Source organism: Pseudophryne corroboree, chromosome 1 (assembly GCF_028390025.1).
Source record: "Pseudophryne corroboree isolate aPseCor3 chromosome 1, aPseCor3.hap2, whole genome shotgun sequence".
In the NCBI taxonomy this organism is placed as follows: domain Eukaryota; kingdom Metazoa; phylum Chordata; class Amphibia; order Anura; family Myobatrachidae; genus Pseudophryne; species Pseudophryne corroboree.
Window position 1 is genome coordinate 296,256,663 of NC_086444.1, and position 26,190 is coordinate 296,282,852.

The following is a 26,190-nucleotide window of genomic DNA, read 5'->3' on the forward strand; positions in this document are numbered from 1 at the left end:
TTTGAAAATTTGAGAGAATAGGACATGATACTAGAGCTCATGGCGAGGAACCGAACTGTACAACAGTATAAACAGCATCCAAGAAACTTTGTTAACCGAAGAACTAACACTGTGTTTATGAACTGTTTGAACAATAACTATTACACAGCAGGCCGACAGCACCGAGGCGGGTGTCCAGTGTCCCCTAGAGGATTCAGAGAAATGGATTTATCGGTAAGTACCAAAATCCTCTTTTCTCTTTCATCCACTAGGGGACACTGGAGCAGTACTTTAGACATTAGGGGACGTCCCAAAGTTATTCCCCAGGGAGGGAGTGCTGTCTGTGGCCTGCAAATCCAAACGTCCGAACTTAGAATCCTCGGACGCAAAGGTATGAAACTTGTAAAATTTCGCGAACGTGAGGGCTGAGGACCACGTCGCCGCTCTGCAAAGTTGAGTAGTGGAAACACCTCTGGCAGCCGCCCCGGAGGCACCCACCGATCGGGTGGTATGAGCACTTGTCCGTACTGGAACCTGTTTACCACAGGAAATATAAGCTTGCCGAATGGCAGGTCTAATCCATCGAGACAGAGACTGCTTAGAAGCCAGCCAACCCTTCTCTGGTCCATCATAAAGGACGAACAAATGGTCTGACTTCCTGAAGTACGACGTAACTTGTACGTACACCTGCAAAGCTCGTACAACATCCAAGGACACGTCCCCATCCGCGATACACCGGACAGATGGGACCACAATTGGTTGGTTTACATGAAACCCCGAAACAACCTTAGGAAGGAAATCCGCTCTTGTACAGAGTTCCGCCCGATCCTCATGAAAAATCAAAAAAATAAGAATTTACTTACCGATAATTCTATTTCTCATAGTCCGTAGTGGATGCTGGGAACTCCGTAAGGACCATGGGGAATAGCGGCTCCGCAGGAGACTGGGCACAAAAGTAAAAGCTTTATGACTAGCTGGTGTGCACTGGCTCCTCCCCCTATGACCCTCCTCCAAGCCTCAGTTAGGATACTGTGCCTGGACGAGCGTACATAATAAGGAAGGATCTTGAATCCCGGGTAAGACTCATACCAGCCACACCAATCACACCGTACAACTTGTGAACTGAACCCAGTTAACAGTATGATAAACGTAGGAGCCTCTGAAAAGATGGCTCACAACAATAAACAACCCGATTTTTGTAACAATAACTATATACAAGTATTGCAGACAATCCGCACTTGGGATGGGCGCCCAGCATCCACTACGGACTATGAGAAATAGAATTATCGGTAAGTAAATTCTTATTTTCTCTGACGTCCTAAGTGGATGCTGGGAACTCCGTAAGGACCATGGGGATTATACCAAAGCTCCCAAACGGGCGGGAGAGTGCGGATGACTCTGCAGCACCGAATGAGAGAACTCCAGGTCCTCCTCAGCCAGGGTATCGAATTTGTAAAATTTAGCAAACGTGTTTGCCCCTGACCAAGTAGCTGCTCGGCAAAGTTGTAAAGCCGAGACCCCTCGGGCAGCCGCCCAAGATGAGCCCACCTTCCTTGTGGAATGGGCTTTTACAGATTTTGGCTGTGGCAGGCCTGCCACAGAATGTGCAAGCTGAATCGTACTACAAATCCAACGAGCAATCGTCTGCTTAGAAGCAGGAGCACCCAGCTTGTTGGGTGCATACAGGATAAACAGCGAGTCAGATTTTCTGACTCCAGCCGTCCTGGAAACATATATTTTCAGGGCCCTGACTACGTCCAGCAACTTGGAGTCCTCCAAGTCCCTAGTAGCCGCAGGCACCACAATAGGCTGGTTCATGTGAAACGCTGAAACCACCTTAGGGAGAAATTGAGGGCGAGTCCTCAGTTCTGCCCTGTCTGACTGAAAAATTAGGTAAGGGCTTTTATATGATAAAGCCGCCAATTCTGAGACACGCCTGGCTGAAGCCAGGGCTAACAGCATGACCACTTTCCATGTGAGATATTTTAATTCCCACAGTGGTGAGTGGTTCAAACCAATGTGACTTTAGGAGACTCAACACTACATTGAGATCCCAAGGTGCCACTGGAGGCACAAAAGGAGGCTGTATATGCAGTACCCCTTTGACAAACGTCTGAACTTCAGGCACTGAAGCCAGTTCTTTTTGGAAGAATATTGACAGGGCCGAAATTTGAACCTTAATGGACCCTAATTTTAGGCCCATAGATAGTCCTGTTTGCAGGAAATGCAGGAAACGACCCAGTTGAAATTCCTCTGTAGGGGCCTTCTTGGCCTCACACCACGCAACATATTTTCGCCAAATGCGGTGATAATGTTTCGCGGTTACATCCTTCCTGGCCTTGATCAGGGTAGGGATGACTTCATCTGGAATGCCTTTTTTCTTCAGGATCCGGCGTTCAACCTCCATGCCGTCAAACGCAGCCGCGGTAAATCTTGGAACAGACAAGGTCCCTGCTGGAGCAGGTCCTTTCTTAGAGGTAGAGGCCACGGGTCCTCCGTGAGCATCTCTTGAAGTTCCGGGTACCAAGTCCTCCTTGGCCAATCCGGAGCCACGAGTATAGTTCTTACTCCTCTCCTTCTTATGATTCTCAATACTTTGGGTATGAGAGGCAGAGGAGGGAACACATACACTGACTGGTACACCCACGGTGTTACCAGAGCGTCCACCGCTATCGCCTGAGGGTCCCTTGACCTGGCGCAATATCTGTCTAGTTTCTTGTTGAGGCGAGACGCCATCATGTCCACCTTTGGTTTTTCCCAACGGTTTACAATCACGTGGAAGACTTCTGGGTGAAGTCCCCACTCCCCCGGGTGGAGGTCGTGTCTGCTGAGGAAGTCTGCTTCCCAGTTGTCCACTCCCGGAATGAACACCGCTGACAGTGCTGTCACATAATTTTCCGCCCAGCGAAGAATTCTTGCAGCTTCTGCCATTGCCCTCCTGCTTCTTGTGCCGCCCTGTCTGTTTACGTGGGCGACTGCCGTGATGTTGTCCGATTGGATCAATACCGACTGACCCTGAAGCAGAGGCCTTGCTTGACTTAGGGCATTGTAAATTGCCCTTAGTTCCAGGATATTTATGTGAAGAGACGTTTCCATGCTTGACCACAAGCCCTGGAAATTTCTTCCCTGTGTGACTGCTCCCCAGCCTCTCAGGCTGGCATCCGTGGTCACCAGAATCCAGTCCTGAATGCCGAATCTGCGGCCCTCTAGAAGATGAGCACTCTGCAACCACCACAGGAGAGACACCCTTGTCCTTGGAGATAGGGTTATCCGCTGATGCATCTGAAGATGCGATCCGGACCATTTGTCCAGCAGATCCCACTGAAAAGTTCTTGCATGGAATCTTCCGAATGGAATCGCTTCGTAAGAAGCCACCATCTTTCCCAGGACCCTTGTGCATTGATGCACTGACACTTGTCCTGGTTTCAGGAGGTTCCTGACTAGCTCGGATAACTCCCTGGCCTTCTCCTCCGGGAGAAACACCTTTTTCTGGACTGTGTCCAGAATCATCCCTAGGAACAGTAGACGTGTTGTTGGAATCAGCTGCGATTTTGGAATATTTAGAATCCACCCGTGCTGACGTAGCACTACCTGAGATAGTGCTACTCCGACCTCTAACTGTTCCCTGGACCTTGCCCTTATCAGGAGATCGTCCAAGTAAGGGATAATTAAGACGCCTTTTCTTCGAAGAAGAATCATCATTTCGGCCATTACCTTGGTAAAGACCCGTGGTGCCGTGGACAATCCAAACGGCAGCGTCTGAAACTGATAATGACAGTTTTGTACCACAAACCTGAGGTACCCTTGGTGAGAAGGGTAGATTGGGACATGGAGATAAGCATCTTTGATGTCCAGAGACACCATATAGTCCCCTTCTTCCAGGTTCGCTATCACTGCTCTGAGTGACTCCATCTTGAATTTGAACCTTTTTATGTAAGTGTTCAATGATTTCAGATTTAAAATCGGTCTCACCGAGCCGTCCGGCTTCGGTACCACAAACAGCGTGGAGTAATACCCCTTTCCCTGTTGTAGGAGGGGTACCTTGATTATCACCTGCTGGGAATACAGCTTGTGAATAGCTTCCAATACTGCCTCCCTGTCGGAGGGAGACGTTGGTAGAGCAGACTTCAGGAACCGGCGAGGGGGAGACGTCTCGAATTCCAATTTGTACCCCTGTGATACTACCTGCAGGATCCAGGGGTCCACTTGCGAGTGAGCCCACTGCGCGTTGAAATTTTTGAGACGGGCCCCCACCGTGCCTGAGTCCGCTTGTAAAGCCCCAGCGTCATGCTGAAGACTTGGCAGAAGCGGGGGAGGGCTTCTGATCCTGGGAAGAGGCTGCCTGCTGCAGTCTTTTTCCCCTTCCTCTGCCCCGGGGCAGAAGTGAGTGGCCTTTTGCCCGCTTGCCCTTATGGGGACGAAAGGACTGAGTTTGAAAAGACGGTGTCTTTTTCTGCTGAGAGGTGACCTGGGGTAAAAAGGTGGATTTCCCAGCCGTCGCCACCAGGTCCGATAGACCGACCCCAAATAACTCCTCCCCTTTATACGGCAAAACTTCCATATGCCGTTTGGAATCCGCATCACCTGACCACTGTCGTGTCCATAAACTTCTTCTGGCAGAAATGGACAGCGCACTTACTCTTGATGCCAGGGTGCAAATATCCCTCTGTGCATCTCGCATATATAGTAATGCATCCTTTAAATGCTCTATAGTCAATAATATACTGTCCCTATCCAGGGTATCAATATTTTCAGTCAGGGAATCCGACCAAGCCACTCCAGCGCTACACATCCAGGCTGAGGCGATTGCTGGTCGTAGTATAACACCAGTATGTGTGTATATACCCTTTAGGATATTTTCCAGCTTTCTATCAGCTGGTTCCTTGAGGGCGGCCGTATCAGGAGACGGCAACGCCACTTGTTTTGATAAGCGTGTGAGCGCCTTATCTACCCTAGGGGGTGTTTCCCAACGCGCCCTAACCTCTGGCGGGAAAGGGTATAATGCCAATAATTTATTAGAAATCAGCAGTTTTTTATCGGGGGAAACCCACGCTTTGTCACACACCTCATTTAATTCATCTGATTCAGGAAAAACTATGGGTAGTTTTTTCACACCACACATAATACCCCTTTTTGTGGTACTTGTAGTATCAGAAATGTTCAAAGCCTCCTTCATTGCCGTGATCATGTAACGTGTGGCCCTACTGGACATTACGTTTGTCTCGTCACCGTCGACGCTGGAGTCAGTATCCGTGTCTGGGTCTGTGTCGACCATCTGAGGTAACGGGCGCTTTAGAGCCCCTGACGGTGTTTGAGACGCCTGGACAGGCACTAACTGATTTGCCGGCTGTCTCATGTCGTCAGTTTTTTGCAAAGTGCTGACACTGTCACGTAATTCCTTCCATACGACCATCCAGTCAGGTGTCGACTCCCTAGGGGGTGACATCACTATTACAGGCAATTGCTCCGCCTCCACATAATTTTCCTCCTCATACATGTCGACACAATCGTACCGACACACAGCACACACACAGGGAATGCTCTGATAGAGGACAGGACCCCACGAGCCCTTTGGGGAGACAGAGGGAGAGTTTGCCAGCACACACCAGAGCGCTATATATATACAGGGATAACCTTATATAAGTGTTTCTCCCTTCTATAGCTGCTGTATTTGTATTATCTGCCAATTAGTGCCCCCCCTCTCTTGTTTTACCCTGATTCTGTAGCAGGACTGCAGGGGAGAGTCAGGGAGCCGTCCTTCCAGCGGAGCTGTGAGGGAAAATGGCGCTTGTGTGCTGAGGAGATAGGCTCCGCCCCCTTTTCGGCGGCCTTTTCTCCCGCTTTTTTTAGGAAAACTGGCAGGGGTTAAATGCATCCATATAGCCCAGGAGCTATATGTGATGCATTTCTTTAGCCATATAAGGTTTAAAACGTGTTTTATTGCGTCTCAGGGCGCTCCCCCCCAGCGCCCTGCACCCTCAGTGACCGGAGTGTGAAGTGTGCTGAGAGCAATGGCGCACAGCTGCAGTGCTGTGCGCTACCTTATTGAAGACAGGAACGTCTTCTGCCGCCGATTTTTCCGGACCTCTTCGCTCTTCTGGCTCTGTAAGGGGGCCGGCGGCGCGGCTCCGGGACCCATCCAAGCTGAGCCTGTGATCGTCCCTCTGGAGCTAATGTCCAGTAGCCAAGAAGCCCAATCCACTCTGCATGCAGGTGAGTTCGCTTCTTCTCCCCTTAGTCCCACGATGCAGTGAGCCTGTTGCCAGCAGGTCTCACTGAAAATAAAAAACCTATTTAAACTTTTACTCTAAGCAGCTCAGGAGAGCTACCTAGCATGCACCCTTCTCGGCCGGGCACAAAAATCTAACTGAGGCTTGGAGGAGGGTCATAGGGGGAGGAGCCAGTGCACACCAGCTAGTCATAAAGCTTTTACTTTTGTGCCCAGTCTCCTGCGGAGCCGCTATTCCCCATGGTCCTTACGGAGTTCCCAGCATCCACTAGGACGTCAGAGAAAGGACTCTTACACGATAAGGCTCCTAACTCAGAGACCCGCCTAGCCGAAGCCAAGGCTAGCAATAACGTTACCTTCCAAGAGAGATATTTCAGGTCTGTTCTTGCTAACGGCTCAAAGAGTGGTGATATCAAAAAAATCTAACACTAAATGTAAATCCCATGTGCAGTGGGAATACGAAAAGGGGGCTGTATCCTCAGAACCCCCTGTAAAAAGGTCTGAACCTCTGGCAAGAATGCCAACCGCTGTTGAAAAAGGATGGAAAGAGCCGACACCAGAACCTTCAGAGATCCCAGCCGCAGACCTAAGTCTAGGCCGGCCTGAAGGAAAAGTAAAAGTCTGGATAAGTGGAAGGTCGTCGAATCCCATCCACGTCCCTGACACCAGTCTATGTATTTCTTCCAAATTCTGCAGTAGTGCCCAGCTGTGACAGGCTTCCTAGCCGCAATCATCGTAGGAATTGCCATTCTAGGTGTTCCTTAGTATCCGGGTTTCAACAGCCACGACGTTAAACGCAGCCTGGTCAGGTCTGGGTGTAGGAACGGTCCTTGAGACAGCAGGTCCTCTAATTGAGGTAACCGCCAAGGGTCGTCCGACAACACCCTTGTAGGTCCGAGTACCAACTATTGCGTGGCCTATCTGGTGCGATTAGAATCGCCCATACTCGTTCTCGTTTCAACATCTTCAGCACCCTTGGTATGAGTGGGAAGGGTGGAAAGATGTAAACCTTTTTGTAGCACCAAGGAAGCGATAACGCGTCCACTCCTTCTGCTGCTGGATTCCTTGTCCTGGATACATATCTGGACAGCAGGTGGTTCTGCCGCGACGCCATGAGGTCGACTTGAGGTAGACCCCATCTCCACACTACCATGTCGAAAATCCGTGGATGTAGGCACCACTCTCCCGGATGCATGTCCTGGCGACTGAGATAATCTGCTTCCTGGAATGAACACAGCCGAGAGGACGATGTTTCGCCTTTCTGCCCCCAACAAGATCTTTGTGGCTTCCTTTAACGCCATCCTGCTCTTTGTTCCTCCTTGACGATTTATGCAAGCCATCGTTGTGACATTGTCCGACTGTATCCTTACGTGTTGACCCATAACTAGGTCTTCGGCTAAGAGAAGCGCATTGTAAACTGCTCTCAGTTCGAGAATGTTTATTGGTAGGCTGCTCTCCAGTAACGCTCATCTGCCCTGAAACTGATGTTCCTCTAAGACGGCACCCCAACCTCTGAGACTGGCCTCCGTTGTCAGGATCCTCCAATCCCAAATGCCGAATCTCTTGCCTGCTGCAAGATTCTTGTGCAACGACCACCAAATTAATGAGGTTCGTATGCGTGGTGGAAGTCGGATTCTCCGATGTAGTAGCCAGTGTGAACCTGCTCCCTGAGCACTGAGGTTCATCTGGAATGGTCGGGAATGAAGTCTGCCGTATTGGAGAGCTTCGAACGACGCCACCATCTTTCCGAGAAGTTGCACACAGAGGTGTAGAGAAACCGTTTGTGTCCTCAGTACCTGAGCCACTAATCTTTGTAGGTCCTGGACCTTGTTCTCTGGTAGGAATACTCTCAATCGTACCGTGTCTAAGATGAGACCAAGGAATTGAATCCGTTGAGTTGGCATGAGGTTGGATTTCTGGAGATTCACAATCCAACCATGTTGAATGAGAAATTGAGGAGACGTCTGAACATCCTTGATCAGCTGTTCCTGAGATAATGCCTTGATCAATAGATCATCTAGATAAGGTATAATCGTGACCCCCAACAGTCTCAATCCTGCAACCATGATTGCCATGATCTTCGTAAAGATTCTTGGGGCTGATGATAGACCGAAAGGCAAGGACCTGAATTGGTATTGATCCGTCACCAGTGCGAACCTTAAGTACGCCTGGTGAGGAGTCCAGATTGGGATATGCAGATATGCATCCTTTATGTCCCTGGATACCATAAACTCGCCCTGTTCTAAGCCTGCAATGACCGACTGGATTGATTCCATCTTGAATTTGTAGACTCTTAGAAAATGGTTTAAAACTTTTAAATTGAGTTTCGGTCTGACCGTCCCGTCTGGCACGACAAAAAGATTGGAATAGAAACCCGTTCCTCTCTGAGAGGCGGGAACTGGAATAATGACCTCTGACCATAGCAACCTTTGAATTGCTGTTAGTAGTGCTTTTGCCTTCTGAGGGCACTGAGGCAATCCCATCGTAAAAAAACTGACTGTGAGGCCTCTGTTGAAAATCCAGTTTGTACCCCTGGGAGATTAGGTTGTTTATCCAAAGTTCTGGTGAGGTTTTGGCCCAGATGTCCTGAAAACCTTCCAGACGTGCGCCCCCCAGGTGAGCCGGTAGGCAGTCATGCCACGGTTTTGTCAGCAGGTTTATCCTGCTTTCCGTTTGCTGCCTGTGAGCGGCCTCTACCTATGCCCCCACGTACTTGTGTACCGAAACCCCTTCCTCGGGCTCGAAAGGACTGATCTAAATGAATGAAACGCTGGTCCCGAATAACCTCTCCTAACCTGTGGAGTGGATCTCGTATAAGGGGTAGGTAGACAGGTGGACTTCCCTGCTATAGCCTGCGAAATCCACTTGTCCAACTCTGGACCGAAGAGCATCTCACCCCCAAAGGGGATGGATTCTACCGTCTTCTTGGTGTCAGTCTCTCCGCCTATCTGATATGGCTGATGCAGAGATGCGCGATGCTATCCTGATAATATCCTTAGAGACTTGACACAAGTATGAAGCTGATTCTCGAATGAGTTCCGCCAGTTGGGTAATTTCTTCTAAGCTATTTTCCTCCTCAATAGCCTGTACAATACGTCCAGACCATGTTCCCATGGCTTTGTTAACCCAAGCACAGACGATCATGGGTCTCTGTGCTGCACCTGCTGCTACAAAAATCGACTTTAAAGCTGTGTCAACCTTACGACCTGAAGCATCCTTTAAAGTCGTTACATTAGGAATCGGTAAGATTGTCTTCTTTGACAACCTTCCTAGGGAATCATCCACTACTGGTGGAGTCTCCCACTTATCCTTTACACCTTTAGGTACGTGGTAAGGTACTTGAAAACGCTTTTGGAAATTGAAAGCATTTATCAGGGATCTTCCAAGCCTCCACCATTTGAGATTGGAGAGATTTAGGAATGGGAAACACTGCTGAAAGCGGTCTCTGGGATTTGAATAACTCAAAATCCTCTGGCTCCTTAACGTCTTCCACTTTAAAGTTGAGGATCTCTTTTACTGCGTCAATTAAGGAATCCAAACCAGAGATTGCCGTGTCCTCTTCCTGAGAATCGGCGTCCCTGTTAGATTCAATCAACTCACCTTCCTCAGTATTATAAGACCCTCTCCCGCCTCTGAGTCAGGAACAATAGGAAGAGGTCTTTTGACTGCCTTGCGCACAGTTGTTTCTGCTTGTGCAGGCGGTGTTATCCGGATGAGAAATTCTTCCATCGTCTTTGAGAATCCCGCAGCCCATTCCAAATGCTGCTTGCGTGATTCTGCCATCTCCTTGGAGATTCTATCTGCAAGGTTTTCTTCCCATGACCTAGACGGAGCACTGCTCCCGGGTGGGGCGTCCTTGGCTAAGCAGGAGTCGCACCCCCGGAGCTGCCAACCCACGTGCTCTTCTTGTTACATTTCGTACAAACAGAACAGGTCTTGGATGTCTTGGTCGGTGCTTTAGACATGTTGTTTAAGCCCCCTACCAGGGTATTATGCAGCGCTCTCACCCTTTAAACTAGGAACAGAAAGGCTGTGAAACATGACGGAAGCAAAGGTATCGGATCCGGCTGGCACTAGCTTTTACCTTCCTTATATTGCCAAAGGAAAAGGATAAAAATTATATCAAAAATAATACAAAATAAATAAAATAAAATTAAATTAAACACCAGCCGACTTGCAACCCTCACACCTCAACTGTAACTCAGCTACGATGGTAGAGTTGGTATCCGCTTGCTTCCTCGTATTTTCTTCAGGATCTTTGTAAAAGAAGTCCCTTGAAAATATAAATAGTTAAGTAGGATTATTTTGTTCAGGAGATCCTCATCAATATATATTTTTACCAGCAGAGGGAGCTGTTTGCTACATACAACATCCCTCCTGGTATCTATACGAGGGGGAGGGCTTATCCCTGCCCCTTAGAATGGCGCCCTCAGGGATATTAAAAATGGCCACTGCAAAATTATGGGTACTTCAAAAACCCTTTACATACTGGCCCAGCAGCACCCCTCTAGCCAGCGCCACGGCAGATATGGATCCCTATATACATATAGCTAGGAGATCTGTGTGTAAATAGGGGAGGCGCACCCGCTGTCTCCACTGTGTGGGCACTGTATCCTCCCACGGCCGGCTGATCTCCTCAGCCGCGCGGAATGCAGCGTCTCTCCCCCCATCCGGCGCGCGCGCTCCAGGATCGCCCCGACCAAGTCCCGTAGCGGCGCTAGTATGAGCCACGCTCAGCCGCGCCAGCTGAATGATCACCCTGTCTCCTGCACTCCGGGCCCGCGAGCGGCTGCATAGTGTGGGAGACCGACCTCTACCCCCCGGCGCGCTCCTACAGCCCCACGCTTCCTTGTGACCGCTGACCGTCGCGCTGCCTGTGGTGACATTCTGTTAAAGAAACCCTTAAGCTGGCAGGGGGAAAACAATAAAAATAAAACAAATACAAATCTAACAAGGGCCCTTTAAAAACAGTACTCACTGTTATGCTGTACTAGGATCTCCTGGAAGAGAGATGCAGTTCCCTTCAATAGGGAACTTTGTTTCCCTGATGTGTAGGTTGTAGTTAGGTTGACGCAGCCACCCTACTTTCATAGATTTTAGTCAGGAGCTCAGAGCTCCAACGTGCTGTACCTCCAGCACAATTTTCAAAACTGAGGGAGGAGGGATGTGAAGGGGGAGGAGCCGGCTGTGCAGACAATGCTAATTTTAGATTGTGCCACACCTCCGGTTGCAAGCTTCACACCCCTAATGTCTAAAGTACTGCTCCAGTGTCCCCTAGTGGATGAAAGAGAAAAACAGACACCTAACTGACTTTTCAAACAATTGAATATCCTCTATAGTCTAAAAGAAAAGTGCTAATGTTGAAGTCAGGCAAGACTATGGAGGGAAGGTCAGTGGGGAGTCAGACTGTGAAGTTATCGAGGAACTGGGAGACAAGACCAGGGTGAGGTAGGCAAGTGAGAGGAGGAGAGTGTGGGGATGGCAAAGGAGTCCGGATTGTGAGGGAATGCAGGAAGGAGGAGTATAAACACTTCTTTTATGTAGAGGATTCAGCTCAGTAATACAAAGCTGTCAAGCAATGCATTATCCATAAGAAGTGAGAAAACTGGACATGCTCAAATAGTAACTTTTGGTCTTAGTAAGAAACAGACAACTACACTTTTCTATAGTGATAAGAAAACAAATAAAACACAGTAACTTACTTTCTGACAATGTCTTTTGCCATTTCTGAGATCTGGCTCCATTCTTCCTCAGGGAACTCAAAGCTTCCGGTCATTATCTTCTTCCTCATGTCTTTTGGGATTGTCCGGCTGTGATGCTTGGAGTAGAAGGGAGGATAGCCACACAGCATCACATAGATAATGACACCTAAGGACCATAAGTCACAGCTCTGGGAGAAAGAAAGAGACAGGCAAATAATTCACATACAGAAGATTGCAAAAAATTAGTAACACTTTTTTTTTTTGTATGCTGCTTTTAAATGTACAATCATTTATAGCCTACACGAAAAAATAACCACCACAAAAAAAAATCCTTTCTGCAGCGGGGTACACTGGGGTTCCACAGGGATAACATTGGGGTGTAGAGATGGATCTTGAACCGAGGCACCAACAGGCTAAAAGCTTTGACTGTTCCCAAGATGTACAGCGCCACCTCTTCTATAACCCCGCCTCCGTGCACAGGAGCTCAGATTTGTAAGTTGGTACCTGCCGTGCAGGCATCTAACATGGAGGGCTGCCTTGAGCAGCCCTGAAAAGAGCTTTTTATTGTAACCCCTCCCCTAATATTCTAATAGGAGATCTTTAATTATCTCGATAAGGGGTGGTTACTTATATCTGTGCCTCCACCCAAGCTGATTGTTTTGGGCTTGCCTGGGTAAGCCTTTCTCTAGTGATGAATAGTAATTGCAAATCAGTCTGTCTCATAAATGTATATATGTGCACATTCTTTACAATATTATACCTGTTCTTCCGTTTGCTTTCCAGGATCTCCGGATGGAATTTTCAAATCACATTACATATGGTAAGTATAAGTAAATGTATTTATTCATCACAAAAGGTATTTAAAAAGTTAAAAGCAAATATATTTTACTAGCATAAATACATTTTCTATCCTATCCCACTAATTCCCCTTAAGAACCTATACAAGATACCTTGCATGCAATACAAAAATTACCTTCGTTAAGCAACACCGTTAGGTGTTAGAGTGACCCGGGTACTCTTGATATGATAATGCACTTTAAGGGCCCATATAACTCATAAAAGAAACAATAATTGATACTAAACATTTAACATCACACTTTAATAATAATATTCTCTTTTCCTTTCGCAGTCTGTGGGAGAAGTGCTTGTCTCAATACAGAATGCTACTGTAGCAATTGCTGTCAAATATATTGCAATATATTGCCACTTATGTTTCTCTTTTGTCTGTTATTTTTTACCTATCTTTTCCTCTGGTGTAGTGAACATCAGTAATAGATTAGTTCCTCCATTACTATATAAGCAATAAAAGTGTGGATGTAGCTGAACAATTCTATAATGAACTCCTTAGAAATATGGAAATTCTTATCTATGGCAGCGATGTTCCTTTATCAACTGCATGCCTTAGTATTCCCGGTCATTAGTGTCCTCTCTATCCTGATGCAGCTTAAATGGAAACTGTCTCTTAGGTAAGGCAATATCTTGGTTAAAGACACTAAATGGAATATACTGTGGATCTCAGTTAATTTGCATACTCCAGCCCTTAACTACCAGTCTCTTTGCAATTACATACAATATGGCGGGTTCTTTTGGACAATAAACTCCTCCGTACGAGTAATGTAGAGCTATCTCTTTACTATATATTAACTGACTTTGCCTTTATCCACTTTGTATGCACTGAAACTGTGACTTAGGTTTCTGTCCCTAATATTCCCCTGGACAATTTATGCAGCCTCTTTCCAGCGCTTAAACACTGCTTTATTGCTGACAACTGGGAGTGCCATAGTTATTTGTGCAGGCTAATATGATCTGTTCCTTTCCTGTGACAAATGAAGTTATATTGCTGCTGGTATATGGTGTAGGTAGCAGATTAGATGCACTAACACCTCCGCTCCCCAGTGCAGCAGTAACGACTCTCCAACTCTCCTTCTCTCAGCAGCTAACAGCTCTTTCCTATGGCTTCACGAATATATATATATATATATATATATATATATATATATATATATATATATATATACACACACATACATACACACACATACATACACACACATACATATATATATATATATATATATACACATATACATATATATATATATATATATATATATATATATATATATATATATACATATATATATATACACACACATACACACATATATATATATATATATATATATATTTACTTGCAAATACATCTGGCACTCCCCCTCTTTTAAGGCTCATCGAGCAAAAGCTCCTGCTCCGGTGCCCTCATTGGCAGGCTGTGCAGTCTGCTGGTATAGACGAAGAAACAATGGCGGCACTCTGGAGACTTGGTTTAACGTAGTGGAAAAGTAGTGCTGTTTATTTCAACGTTTCGGGGTGCAAGCCCCCGTCTTCAGGGAACACATACAGTGACATAGTGATAAAAACAACTTTAAATAACTTACCCGGCGCGCGTCCAGCCGTCCGCTCCACGCCGCCGCTCGGCTTCCGGGTTCCACACTTCCGGTCACCTGACATGACTCGGATGACGCAGAGCCCCAGGGCCGTCATGCGGGGGCGGGGGGGATGTTGCCATGGTGAGCGCTGCCTGACATGCAGAAAAACATAAACATAAAGCACAAAAGACAAGTGAATCATATGAATATAAAAATCGGTAAAAATAGGATAGAGTAGGCCCTGACCAATGCCTTGCTCTAAAACATTAAGACATTAAAGTGCTAAACTTACATATGATGATAAAACGCAAATAGTGAACCACACACACATTTAAAAGTAGCTATAGCCTGTCTCAGACTGTACTATGATCAAGCACAATTCTATATACTGGGATCTATATATACACCCAATCTGATGAGTGAAATACATAAACTAAAGGAGTTTGACTATATGTAAAATGGGGTGGTCTTCTGTTTGCCGGCGGTCGGGCTCCCGGCGCTCAGTATACCGGCGCCGGGAGCCCGACCGCCGGCTTACCGACACTTATTTTCCCTCGTGGGGGTCCACGACCCCCATAGAGGGAGAATAAAATAGTGTGGCGCGCGTAGCGCGCCACCGTGCCCGTAGCGTGGCGAGCGCAGCGAGCCCGCAAGGGGCTCATTTGCGCTCGCCAAGCTGTCGGTAAGCCGGCGGTCAGGCTCCCGGCGCCGGGATGCTGGTCGCCGGGAGCCCGACCGCCGGCCACCCGTAGTGAACCCGTAAAATGTAATGCCCACTAACAAAGGCTACATGGATATCTTCCTTGAAGGTAAATTTTCAAGATATATTTGTTAAAAGTGCATTTATGTTATCAGAGGAAATTACCCATGCCTAAGGACTCATTGAGACCCCTAGGGCTCAGGGTGTCTAGAGTAAGTATCCACCTCGTCTCTAGTTGGAGGAGACGTTTAGCCCTATCTCCTCCCCTTAAAGAAAAAGGTACCTGGTCAATTATCCGGTAACGGAGGGATGCCAGGGGGTGTTTGGCAAGGGCAAAGTGCCTGGCCACCGGTTGTTCACTGGTGCCAGCCTCTATTGCTGCCCTTATAGAGGACCTGTGTTGGGTCATCCTGACCTTGAAAGTGCATTCAGTTTTGCCAACATAATGTTGACCACACGGGCAGGAAAGTAAATAAACTACAAATTTAGAGTTATATGTATAAGGTGCCTTTAGATTAATTTTTTTGCATGTGTACGGATGTTTGAATGAGTCTCCTGGAACAAGGAAGTTACATGTAGTACAACCACATCTGTAACATCCTTTACGTGTTCCAAGGAAGTGGCCCCCACTAGGTGTCATCTTGTTTCTGGAGACATCTGTCTTCACCACCATACTTTTAATATTTCTGCTACGTGTGTAGCTGGGCATACACACGTAGCAGAAATATTAAAAGTAATATTAAATATTAAAAGAGTCCTTAGGCATGGGTAATTTCCTCTGATAACATAAATGCACTTTTAACAAATATATCTTGAAAATTTACCTTCAAGGAAGATATCCATGTAGCCTTTGTTAGTGGGCATTACATTTTACATATAGTCAAACTCCTTTAGTTTATGTATTTCACTCATCAGATTGGGTGTATATATAGATCCCAGTATATAGAATTGTCCTTGATCATAGTACGGTCTGAGACAGGCTATAGCTACTTTTAAATGTGTGTGGTTCACTATTTGCGTTTTATCATCATATGTAAGTTTAGCACTTTAATGTCTTAATGTTTTAGAGCAAGGCATTGGTCAGGGCCTACTCTATCCTATTTTTATCGATTTTTATATTCATATGATTCACTTGTCTTTTGTGCTTTATGTTTATGTTTTTCTGCATGTCAGGCAGCGCTCACCATGGCAACACCCCCCCCGGCCCTGGGGCTCTGCGTCATCCGAGTCATGTCAGGTGACCGGAAGTGTGGAACCCGGAAGCCGAGCGGCGGCGTGGAGCGGACGGCTGGACGCGCGCCGGGTAAGTTATTTAAAGTTGTTTTTATCACTATGTCACTGTATGTGTTTCCTGAAGACAGGGGCTTGCACCCCGAAACGTTGAAATAAACAGCACTACTTTTCCACTACGTTAAACCAAGTCTCCAGAGTGCCGCCATTGTTTCTTCGTCTATACCAGCAGACTGCACAGCCTGCCAAGGAGGGCACCGGAGCAGGAGCTTTTGCTCGATGAGCCTTAAAAGAGGGGGAGTGCCAGATGTATTTGCAAGTATATATCCGTTGACGCTGTGAGTGCATCACAGGCCACGGCAGTCGGGGCACCCCCGGGCTACTTATTTATACCAGTTTTCAGGACGCTTCCAGCCACTTCACGTTGATACAAGCACTGTCACTTTATACAATATTGCAACACTATTTTGCACAGCACTGTCACTTTATGCAATATTGTTGCACAGTAACCCGTTTGCACTTAGATATATTTGGTGGATGAATGCCGTAGCAAGCCTGGAGCAGACCGAGCTACGCAATTAATATTCCATTTAACCACTAATATGGCACAAGGCGGTATGGAGGCTGAGGATGCAGCCACATATTTTCTGCAATGTGAGAATTTTGAGACTAAGTTTTTCAGACGCTGAGGCTGAAAACATCTTGTATGCAGAACCAGCTTTTACTACTGAGGATGTCTCTACTAATGATGAGCTCTATAAGGATCTCTATAAACTTAAAAAGAGAGAGATTGACTTTTTATTTCATGGGAAGACCCTATCAGACTATTATAGAGCGAGACAAATTCCTCGCGGATTCCGCATTCACAATATGCCAACGATTGGCCGCTACAGCATTCCATTCTGCAAACGTTGGATTTCAGTATTGAACAAATGTTCTATGGACCTCATGCTTTTGGTGATAGAGGAGTCCAAAAGGGAGCTAAGTGAAACCAAGGACAATATTGCCAAATTTGAAAGTGAGCATTTATCCACGTTAGCGTCTGATGCTACTACTAAATGGCTGGACAAGTTGAAACAGCAACTGGAGCAATATCAGAGAGATTTAATCAAATACAAAAGGGATAAGCTAACTCGTGTTCAGCAAGACTATGCCCAACATAAGGTATACGCCTGGTTGGGTACCAACCCACAGAAACAACCACAAGGCCCTAGAGGCACCTTTCGGAGGAGACAAAATGTACGCTTCTCAAGTACATCTGCCAGCGACACTGAGGAGATACAAGCCGGCGCAGAAGGTGAGGTGCAACATGGTGGCCCTTTAGGGGTTCGCACCAGGGCGCTTATAAACGGCAGAAAGATAAGCCCACGCGGAGGGGCGGGCAAACGCGGCGGAGGGAGAGGAGCGAAGGCAGACAAGAAACCTCCAAAAGGAATGCGCAAGTAATTTTCAACTTATCCTCTAATCCAATTTCTCCAGGGGCTGTTGAAGTACTCAGCAAGGGTCTCTCGTATGTACCCACCCATACGCCTGATGAAATACAATGGAAAATTGACAATCACAGATTATTACGTAATTTAAAGTTAAAAGAACATTATGGAAAAAACCCCAGATGTACTGATACTCCAGGGGATGGGGAAACTTGTAATATACTTAGCAGAATTAAACCCAAATCTACATTTGACCCCATTTCCCATAATCCGTCCATAAAAACTTTTCACAGACTAGTTGAGAGGTCATTATCTGAACATCGTGACAAAACTTGTTCCAATTTGTCCAGAGGGGAGCATCAAGCACTCAGGGAACTACAAGCCAGAGATGACATCGTGATCCGTGGAGCGGACAAAGGTGGGGCCATAGTGGTGATGGACAAAGAGAAGTACATGCAGGAATGTGAAAGATTGCTTAGTGACACCACGACATATGCAAGATTGCCGAGAGATCCTACTAAACCGTTTCAGAAAGAATTGGATGAGATTCTATTAGAGGCGGTCAATAAGAAGATAATCTCCAAAACAGAGCACAAAGCACTTTCCAAACCTCATCCTATTGTACCTTTGTTCTACATTATTCCAAAGATACACAAGGATGAGCACAACCCCCCTGGGAGACCAATCATCTCCGCCAGGGGTTCGTTGTGCGAATCTTTGTCGATCTATTTGGACTCATTCTTACAGCCGTGTATCCAGAACACCCAGACCCACCTAAAGGACACTTCGGCCCTCCTCAGAATATTCAAGGACATTGAGTCAGTTCCGGATGGGACCATCCTAGCCACCATAGATGTGGCCAGTCTCTACACTTGTATCCCCCACGAGTTGGGCATACAAGCGGTGAGGAGGTTGATCACAAATAATGTGTTCTACAAAGGACCGGATGTCGAATTGTTTCTTATATTATTACGATTTACCTTGACACACAATTATTTTATTTTTGATAATGCCTTTTATATCCAACTCACGGGCTGTGCGATGGGGTCTTGTGTGGCCCCGTCGTTCGCCAACTCCTTCATGTGGGGGGTAGATAATGATCTCTTCCTCAATCATGTGGGAATTAGGCAACACCTGGTCCTTTACACACGTTATATTGACGACCTACTGGTCTTTTGGTCAGGTTCACGGGCATTGCTTGAGAATGTCATCAGCAAACATAATACCTCAGCTAGCCCAGTGAAATGGACCATGGTTGTTGATGAACATCACATCAACTTCCTTGATGTACATATCTCGCTGTGTGACAACAAGATCTCTACATCTTTATACATTAAGAGTACTGATCGGAATACCCTGCTAAGATACGACAGCTTTCACCCCAGAGCCACTATCAATGGCTTACCTTATTCACAAATGCTTAGGGTTTGTAGAATCAATAGTGATACAAAGACACAAGATCAGCAATTGGAGGAAATGATACTCAAATTTAGAGATCGAGGGTACCCCAAATGTATACTACAGCAGGCGCAGGCCAAGGCTATTAGATTATCCAGAGATGAACTTTTGAAAGTTCGGGATAAGAAAGAGAAAGGAAAAATTTTTCCCTGGGTTAATCAATTTAACACTGCCAGCAGATACACTGGGAAGAGAGCCAAAGAATTATGGCCCATCATTAGTACAGATCCCGATTTATGCATGCTCAAAGAGACCAAATTTATGCCCAGCTACACACGTAGCAGAAATATTAAAAGTATGGTGGTGAAGACAGATGTCTCCAGAAACAAGATGACACCTAGTGGGGGCCACTTCCTTGGAACACGTAAAGAATGTTACAGATGTGGTTGTACTACATAGAAACATAGAAACATAGAATTTGACGGCAGATAAGAACCACTTGGCCCATCTACTCTGCCCCTTTTTTATTTTATCCTTTAGGCAATCTCAACCCTTTTTTAATCTTGATTCTTTGTAAGGATATTCATATGCCTGTCCCAAGCATGTTTAAATTGCCCTACAGTCTTAGCCTCTACCACCTCTGATGGGAGGCTATTCCACTTATCCACTACCCTTTCTGTGAAGTAATTTTTCCTTAAATTTCCCCTGAACCTCCCCACCTCTAGTCTCAATGTATGCCCTCGAGTTCGAATACTTCTTTTCCTTTGAAGAATGTTTCCCTCCTGAACTTTGTTAAGACCCTTTATATATTTGAAAGTTTCTATCATGTCTCCCCTTTCCCTTCTCTCCTCCAAACTATACATGTTAAGATCTTTTAGCCTTTCCGGGTAAGTTTTGTGATGTAGGCCATGCACCATTTTAGTTGCCCTTCTTTGTACACTCTCTAATGTATTTATATCCTTCTGGAGATAGGGTCTCCAGAACTGGACACAGTATTCCAGATGGGGCCTTACCAATGACCTATACAGTGGCATTATCACTTCTTTTTTCCTGCTACTGATTCCTCTCCCTATGCAACCAAGCATCTGACTTGCCTTTCTCATTGCTTTGTTGCATTGCTTTCCTGCCTTCAAGTCACTTGAAATAGTGACTCCTAAATCTCTTTCCTCCTCAGTAGTTTCCATTATAGTACCCTTGATACTATACTTAGCCTTTGGGTTTTTGAGACCCAAGTGCATGATTTTGCATTTTTTAGCATTAAACTGTAGTTGCCACGTTCTTGACCATTTCTCAAGCCTACCTAGGTCATCAATCATTTGTTTGACCCCTCCCGGTGTGTCTACCCTGTTGCATATCTTTGTATCATCTGCAAAAAGGCATATCTTCCCTTCAATACCATCTGCAATGTCACCAACAAAGATATTAAAGAGAACTGGACCAAGTACAGATCCCTGGGGTACTCCACTGGTAACATTTCCCTCCATAGATTGCACTCCATTAACTACAACTGTCTGTTTCCTATCCTGCAACCAGGTTCTTATCCATTTCACTAATTTATAATCCACCCCCAGGCTTTCAAGTTTATTTAGCAGTCTGTGATGTGGGACAGTGTCAAATGCCTTACTAAAGTCTAGATATGCTACATCTACAGCTCCCCCTTGATCTATTATTTTCATCACAGAGTCAAAAAAGTCAATAAGATTTGTTTGGCATGATCTCCCACCAGTAAATCCATGCTGTTTTGGATCCTGTAAGTTGTTTGATTTAAGATATTCCACTACTCTTTCTTTTAATAGTTTTTCCATTACTTTCCCTACTACTGATGTAAGGCTTACTGGTCTGTAGTTACTTGCTTCTTCCTTGCTTCCACTTTTGTGCAGTGGAACTACATTTGCTCTTTTCCAGTCCTCTGGAATATCACCTGTATTTAGTGACTGGTTAAATAATTCTGTTAAAGGTGTAACCAGGACATCTTTTAGCTCTTTAAGTATCCTTGGGTGTATCCCATCTGGTCCCATTGATTTATCCACTTTTAGTTTTGAAAGTTCTGTTAGGACCTTCTCCTCTGTAAATGTATTTTCATCTACCTTATTTTTATGAATGTCCTTGCAATTTAACTGTGGCCCCATCCCTTCTTCTGTAGTAAATACTGAGCAAAAATAATTATTTAGGTGATCTGCTATTGCCTTGTCTCCCTCCACCAAATGCCCACTCTCTGTCTTAAGTCTTATTATTCCTCCATTTGATTTTCTCCTTTCACTTATATACTTAAAAAAAGTTTTGCCCCCTTTATCTACTGACTGGGCCATTTTCTCCTCAGCTTCTGCCTTTGCACGTCTGATCACTTTCTTAGCATCCTTCCGTCTGTCCAGATACTCCTCTTTGTCGTTATTATTTTGAGTCTGTTTGTATTTCCTAAAAGCCATCTTTTTTGCTTTCACACTAGTTGATACTACTTTTGTGAACCACACTGGCTTCCTTTTCCTGGTGCTTTTCCTAACCATTTTGATACAAAGGTCTGTTACACTTAGTAATGCACTTTTAATTTTTTTCCACCTCTCCTGCACCCCTTCCAAGTTTCTCCAGTCTGCCAATGAATCACTTAAACATCTCCCCATTTTAGCAAAGTCTGCATTTCTAAAATCCAACACCTTTGTTTTTGTGTGAGAGGAGTTGGATCCTGTCTTTATACTAAACCATACTGCTTGATGATCACTGGATCCCAGGTGCTCACCCACATATATATCAGATATCCTTTCACCATTTGTAAGAATTAGATCTAATATTGAGTCTTTGCGAGTGGGCTCCCTCACCAATTGCTTGAGAGATGCTCCCTGTAAGGAATGTAGAAATTTGCCACTTGTAGCTGAACTTGCAAAAGACCCCTCCCAATTTACATCAGGTAAATTAAAGTCTCCCATGATTAGGACTTCTCCCTTAAAAGCCATTTTAGAGATGTCCAACAATAGGTTCCTGTCCAAATCCTGCCCCTGGCCGGGTGGTCTATAGATCACCCCAATGCGAATAATGTCCTTCTTCCCAGTTTCTATGGTGACCCAAAGGGCCTCAGTTTTGGCTTCAATATTTTGTATTAAAGTGGCATTTATGCTTTTTTTCACATACATTGCTACCCCTCCTCCTATTCTTCCTATTCTATCTTTCCTAAATAAATTGTATCCTGGTATAGTTAAGTCCCAGTCATGATTCTCATTGCACCAAGACTCTGTAATTGCCACAAAATCCAGGTTATCCCTTGTCATTATCGCAATTAGCTCTGGAATTGTAACTTCCTTGTTCCAGGAGACTCATTCAAACATCCGTACACAGGCAAAAAAATTAATCTAAAGGCACCTTATACATGTAACTCTAAATTTGTAGTTTATTTACATTCCTGCCCGTGTGGTCAACATTATGTTGGCAAAACGGAATGCACTTTCAAGGTCAGGATGACCCAACACAGGTCCTCTATAAGGGCAGCAATAGAGGCTGGCACCAGTGAACAACCGGTGGCCAGGCACTTTGCCCTTGCCAAACACCCCCTGGCATCCCTCCGTTACCGGATAATTGACCAGGTACCTTTTTCTTTAAGGGGAGGAGATAGGGCTAAACGTCTCCTCCAACTAGAGACGAGGTGGATACTTACTCTAGACACCCTGAGCCCTAGGGGTCTCAATGAGTCCTTAGGCATGGGTAATTTCCTCTGATAATATAAATGCACTTTTAACAAATATATCTTGAAAATTTACCTTCAAGGAAGATATCCATGTAGCCTTTGTTAGTGGGCATTACATTTTACATATAGTCAAACTTCTTTAGTTTATGTATTTCACTCATCAGATTGGGTGTATATATAGATCCCAGTATATAGAATTGTCCTTGATCATAGTACGGTCTGAGACAGGCTATAGCTACTTTTAAATGTGTGTGGTTCACTATTTGCGTTTTATCATCACATGTAAGTTTAGCACTTTAATGTCTTAATGTTTTAGAGCAAGGCATTGGTCAGGGCCTACTCTATCCTATTTTTACCGATTTTTATTTTCATATGATTCACTTGTCTTTTGTGCTTTTTGTTTATGTTTTTCTGCATGTCAGGCAGCGCTCACCATGGCAACATCCCCCCGCCCCCGCATGACAGCCCTGGGGCTCTGCGTCATCCGAGTCATGTCAGGTGACCGGAAGTGTGGAACCCGGAAGCCGAGCGGCGGCGTGGAGCGGACGGCTGGACGCGCGCCGGGTAAGTTATTTAAAGTTGTTTTTATCACTATGTCACTGTATGTGTTTCCTGAAGACGGGGGCTTGCACCCCGAAACGTTGAAATAAACAGCACTACTTTTCCACTACGTTAAACCAAGTCTCCAGAGTGCCGCCATTGTTTCTTCGTCTATATATATATATATATATATATATATATATATATATATATACATACATACATACACACACATACATACATATATATATATATATATATATATACACATACATACATATATATATATATATATATACATATACATATATATACATATACATATACACATACATATATATATATATATATATATATATATATATATATATATATATATATATACATACATACATACAAAGTGCACACCCCCACCAGGTGATCAAGCTGCCATGCGACTTAAGAAAAAAGAAACGGATTTTTATTTACACGGAGTCTCATTGAGCGATTACTATAAGTCTAAAAAAATTCCTCGGGGCTTCCGAGTTAGAAATTGTCCAACCATTGGACGTTACGACCCAGCTTTTTGCAAACGCTGGGTTGCTATTCTTAATAAGTGTAGTTTTGACCTCTTATTATTAGTAATCGAACAATCCACTAAGGAACTTGAGAAAATTAAATTGAAAATCTCTGATTTTGAAACTAAACATCTCTCTGTCCTTAAAGCAGATAAGGACAATGACTGGATGGAGAAATTACAATCACAAGTCACACAATATAAACGTGATCTTATTAAATTCAAGAAGGAGAAACTCTCTAAAGTTGAACTAGATTATGAGCGACACACCGTGTACAGATGGCTGTCAGGTGACAAGGATTCACGGCCTTTTTTTAGAAGAAACCGCAGACAGCTCTCACGCTTCGATACTGACACATCTAAAGATACTGGTAGCTCCAATAGTGAGAATGACATCTCAACCGCAAGAGGGGGCCCTTTAGGCGTTGCGACCAGAACCGTTCAGCATCGAGAAGGAGACGATTCACACGCCGGGGTGGCCAAAACAAGAGGACGGGGACGGGGAAGACCGCCATTACGCAGGAGGAAGTAATCTTTAATTTATCTTCTTACGAACTGAGCAGGAGTGAAGTTAAGCTGTTAAGTAGAGGACTGTCATATGTTCCAACAGTTCCTGTGGACGTTTTACAATGGAATATTGAGAAATTCTCTCTTCATCGTAAACTGAAGCTCAAAGAATTCTTTAAAGATACTCCATCTACTAGTTCAGCTAATATTCCTAAACAATTACTTAAATTCCGTCCTACCTCTACTTTTGATCCATTATCCAGCAACTCCTCGATCAAGACCTACATGCGTCTATTAGATGAACAGGTAACTAACCTTCTTACAACACCTAGACGCACCTTCTCTAATTTGTCTCAATGTGAACGGGAAGCCCTTCACTCACTTTCTGAGAACCGTAATTTGATTATTCGCCCCGCCGATAAGGGGGGAGCAATAGTTCTTCAAGACCTGAATGATTACCACCAAGAAGTGGAACGTCAACTTATGGACTCCACAGTCTATATTAAATTACATCAGGACCCCTCAATCAAGTTTAAATGTGAACTAAGAAATATTCTCCAGCATGCTCTTGATAGTCAGATTATCTCACAGGATCTATTTGATGTTTTGTTGCCGCTGCATCCTTGTGTACCTTTGTTTTATACTTTACCTAAGGTCCACAAAAATTTGTTTCCACCTCCAGGGCGCCCCATCATTGGCGCCTTTGGTTCATTATTTCAACCTGTAGCCACGTATTTAGATGCCATATTGCAACCTTTTGTGCAAGCAGAACCTACTTTTCTGCTTGATACCACCACCCTGTTACAAAAATTGGCTAATGTTTGCGTACCTGAGGGGTGTTGGCTTGTCACCATTGATGTGGTAAATTTGTACACCTCCATCCCGCATGATTTTGGTCTTGCATTATTAAGGAAATTTTTGATCAAATGTAATTGTTTTTCTCCAGAGTTAATTGATCTGATTTTGACATTATTTGAATTGATTCTCACTAAAAATTTCTTTTTATATAACGATCAATTTTTCCTACAGGTCATGGGCTGCGCGATGGGGTCTTGCGCAGCCCCGGTATATGCGAACATCGTGATGTTCGCTATTGAACATGATTTATTTTTCAGTGATGCTGCTATTATGGAGAATCTTATTCTATATACACGCTATATTGATGACCTGCTTATCATCTGGCGGGGTGATGTTATGAACTTGATTAATCATATCGAGTTACATAATGGTGGTACATGCCCTATTAAATTTACGTACACATTTAATCAGGAACAGATTGCGTTTCTTGATGTCCTTATTTCCCTCAAAGACAATCAGATTAATACCATGGTTTACACCAAACCAACTGATCGTAACACTTTTTTGCAAGCCCAGAGTTGTCACCCTAAAAGTCTTATTAGAGGTGTCCCTTATTCACAAATGATACGCATACATCGTATCAACAACCAGATTGAGACCTCTATGGCACAGATTGATATGTTGATAGAAAAATTCATACGTAGGGGTTATTCCCGTAAGGAATTATTAGCCACCAAGGAGAGAGTGTTGAGGATTGATAGAAATACACTTTTGCACTCACATCGTGCCCGTAATGATCTTGATAGACCCAGGATTCCTTGGGTTAATAAATTTAATCCAGCTTCCCCCACTATTAATCACATCTCTAAAAAATTATGGCCAATTGTTGAGTCCGATTCATCACTCCCGTTACAACAACATAGACTCATGCCTTGTTATTCAAGAGGTCGCAATCTGCGCGATTTTCTGGTTAAAACAGATGTGGCACCACTTATGAAAACCATTTCTGTTTCTAAAAA

General features: G+C 44.7%; 1 protein-coding gene across 2 annotated transcripts in view; it reads right to left on the bottom strand.

Annotated features, from left to right (window-relative positions):
* MAPKAPK5 (MAPK activated protein kinase 5) overlaps nt 1-26,190 on the bottom strand; it is a 139,142-nt gene that overhangs the window by 24,561 nt on the left and 88,391 nt on the right. For both annotated transcript variants that reach the window (XM_063964370.1, XM_063964369.1), the window contains exon 9: nt 11,911-12,098. In XM_063964370.1, coding sequence (XP_063820440.1) covers nt 11,911-12,098 — 188 coding nt within the window. The remainder of the gene's footprint in view (nt 1-11,910; nt 12,099-26,190) is intronic.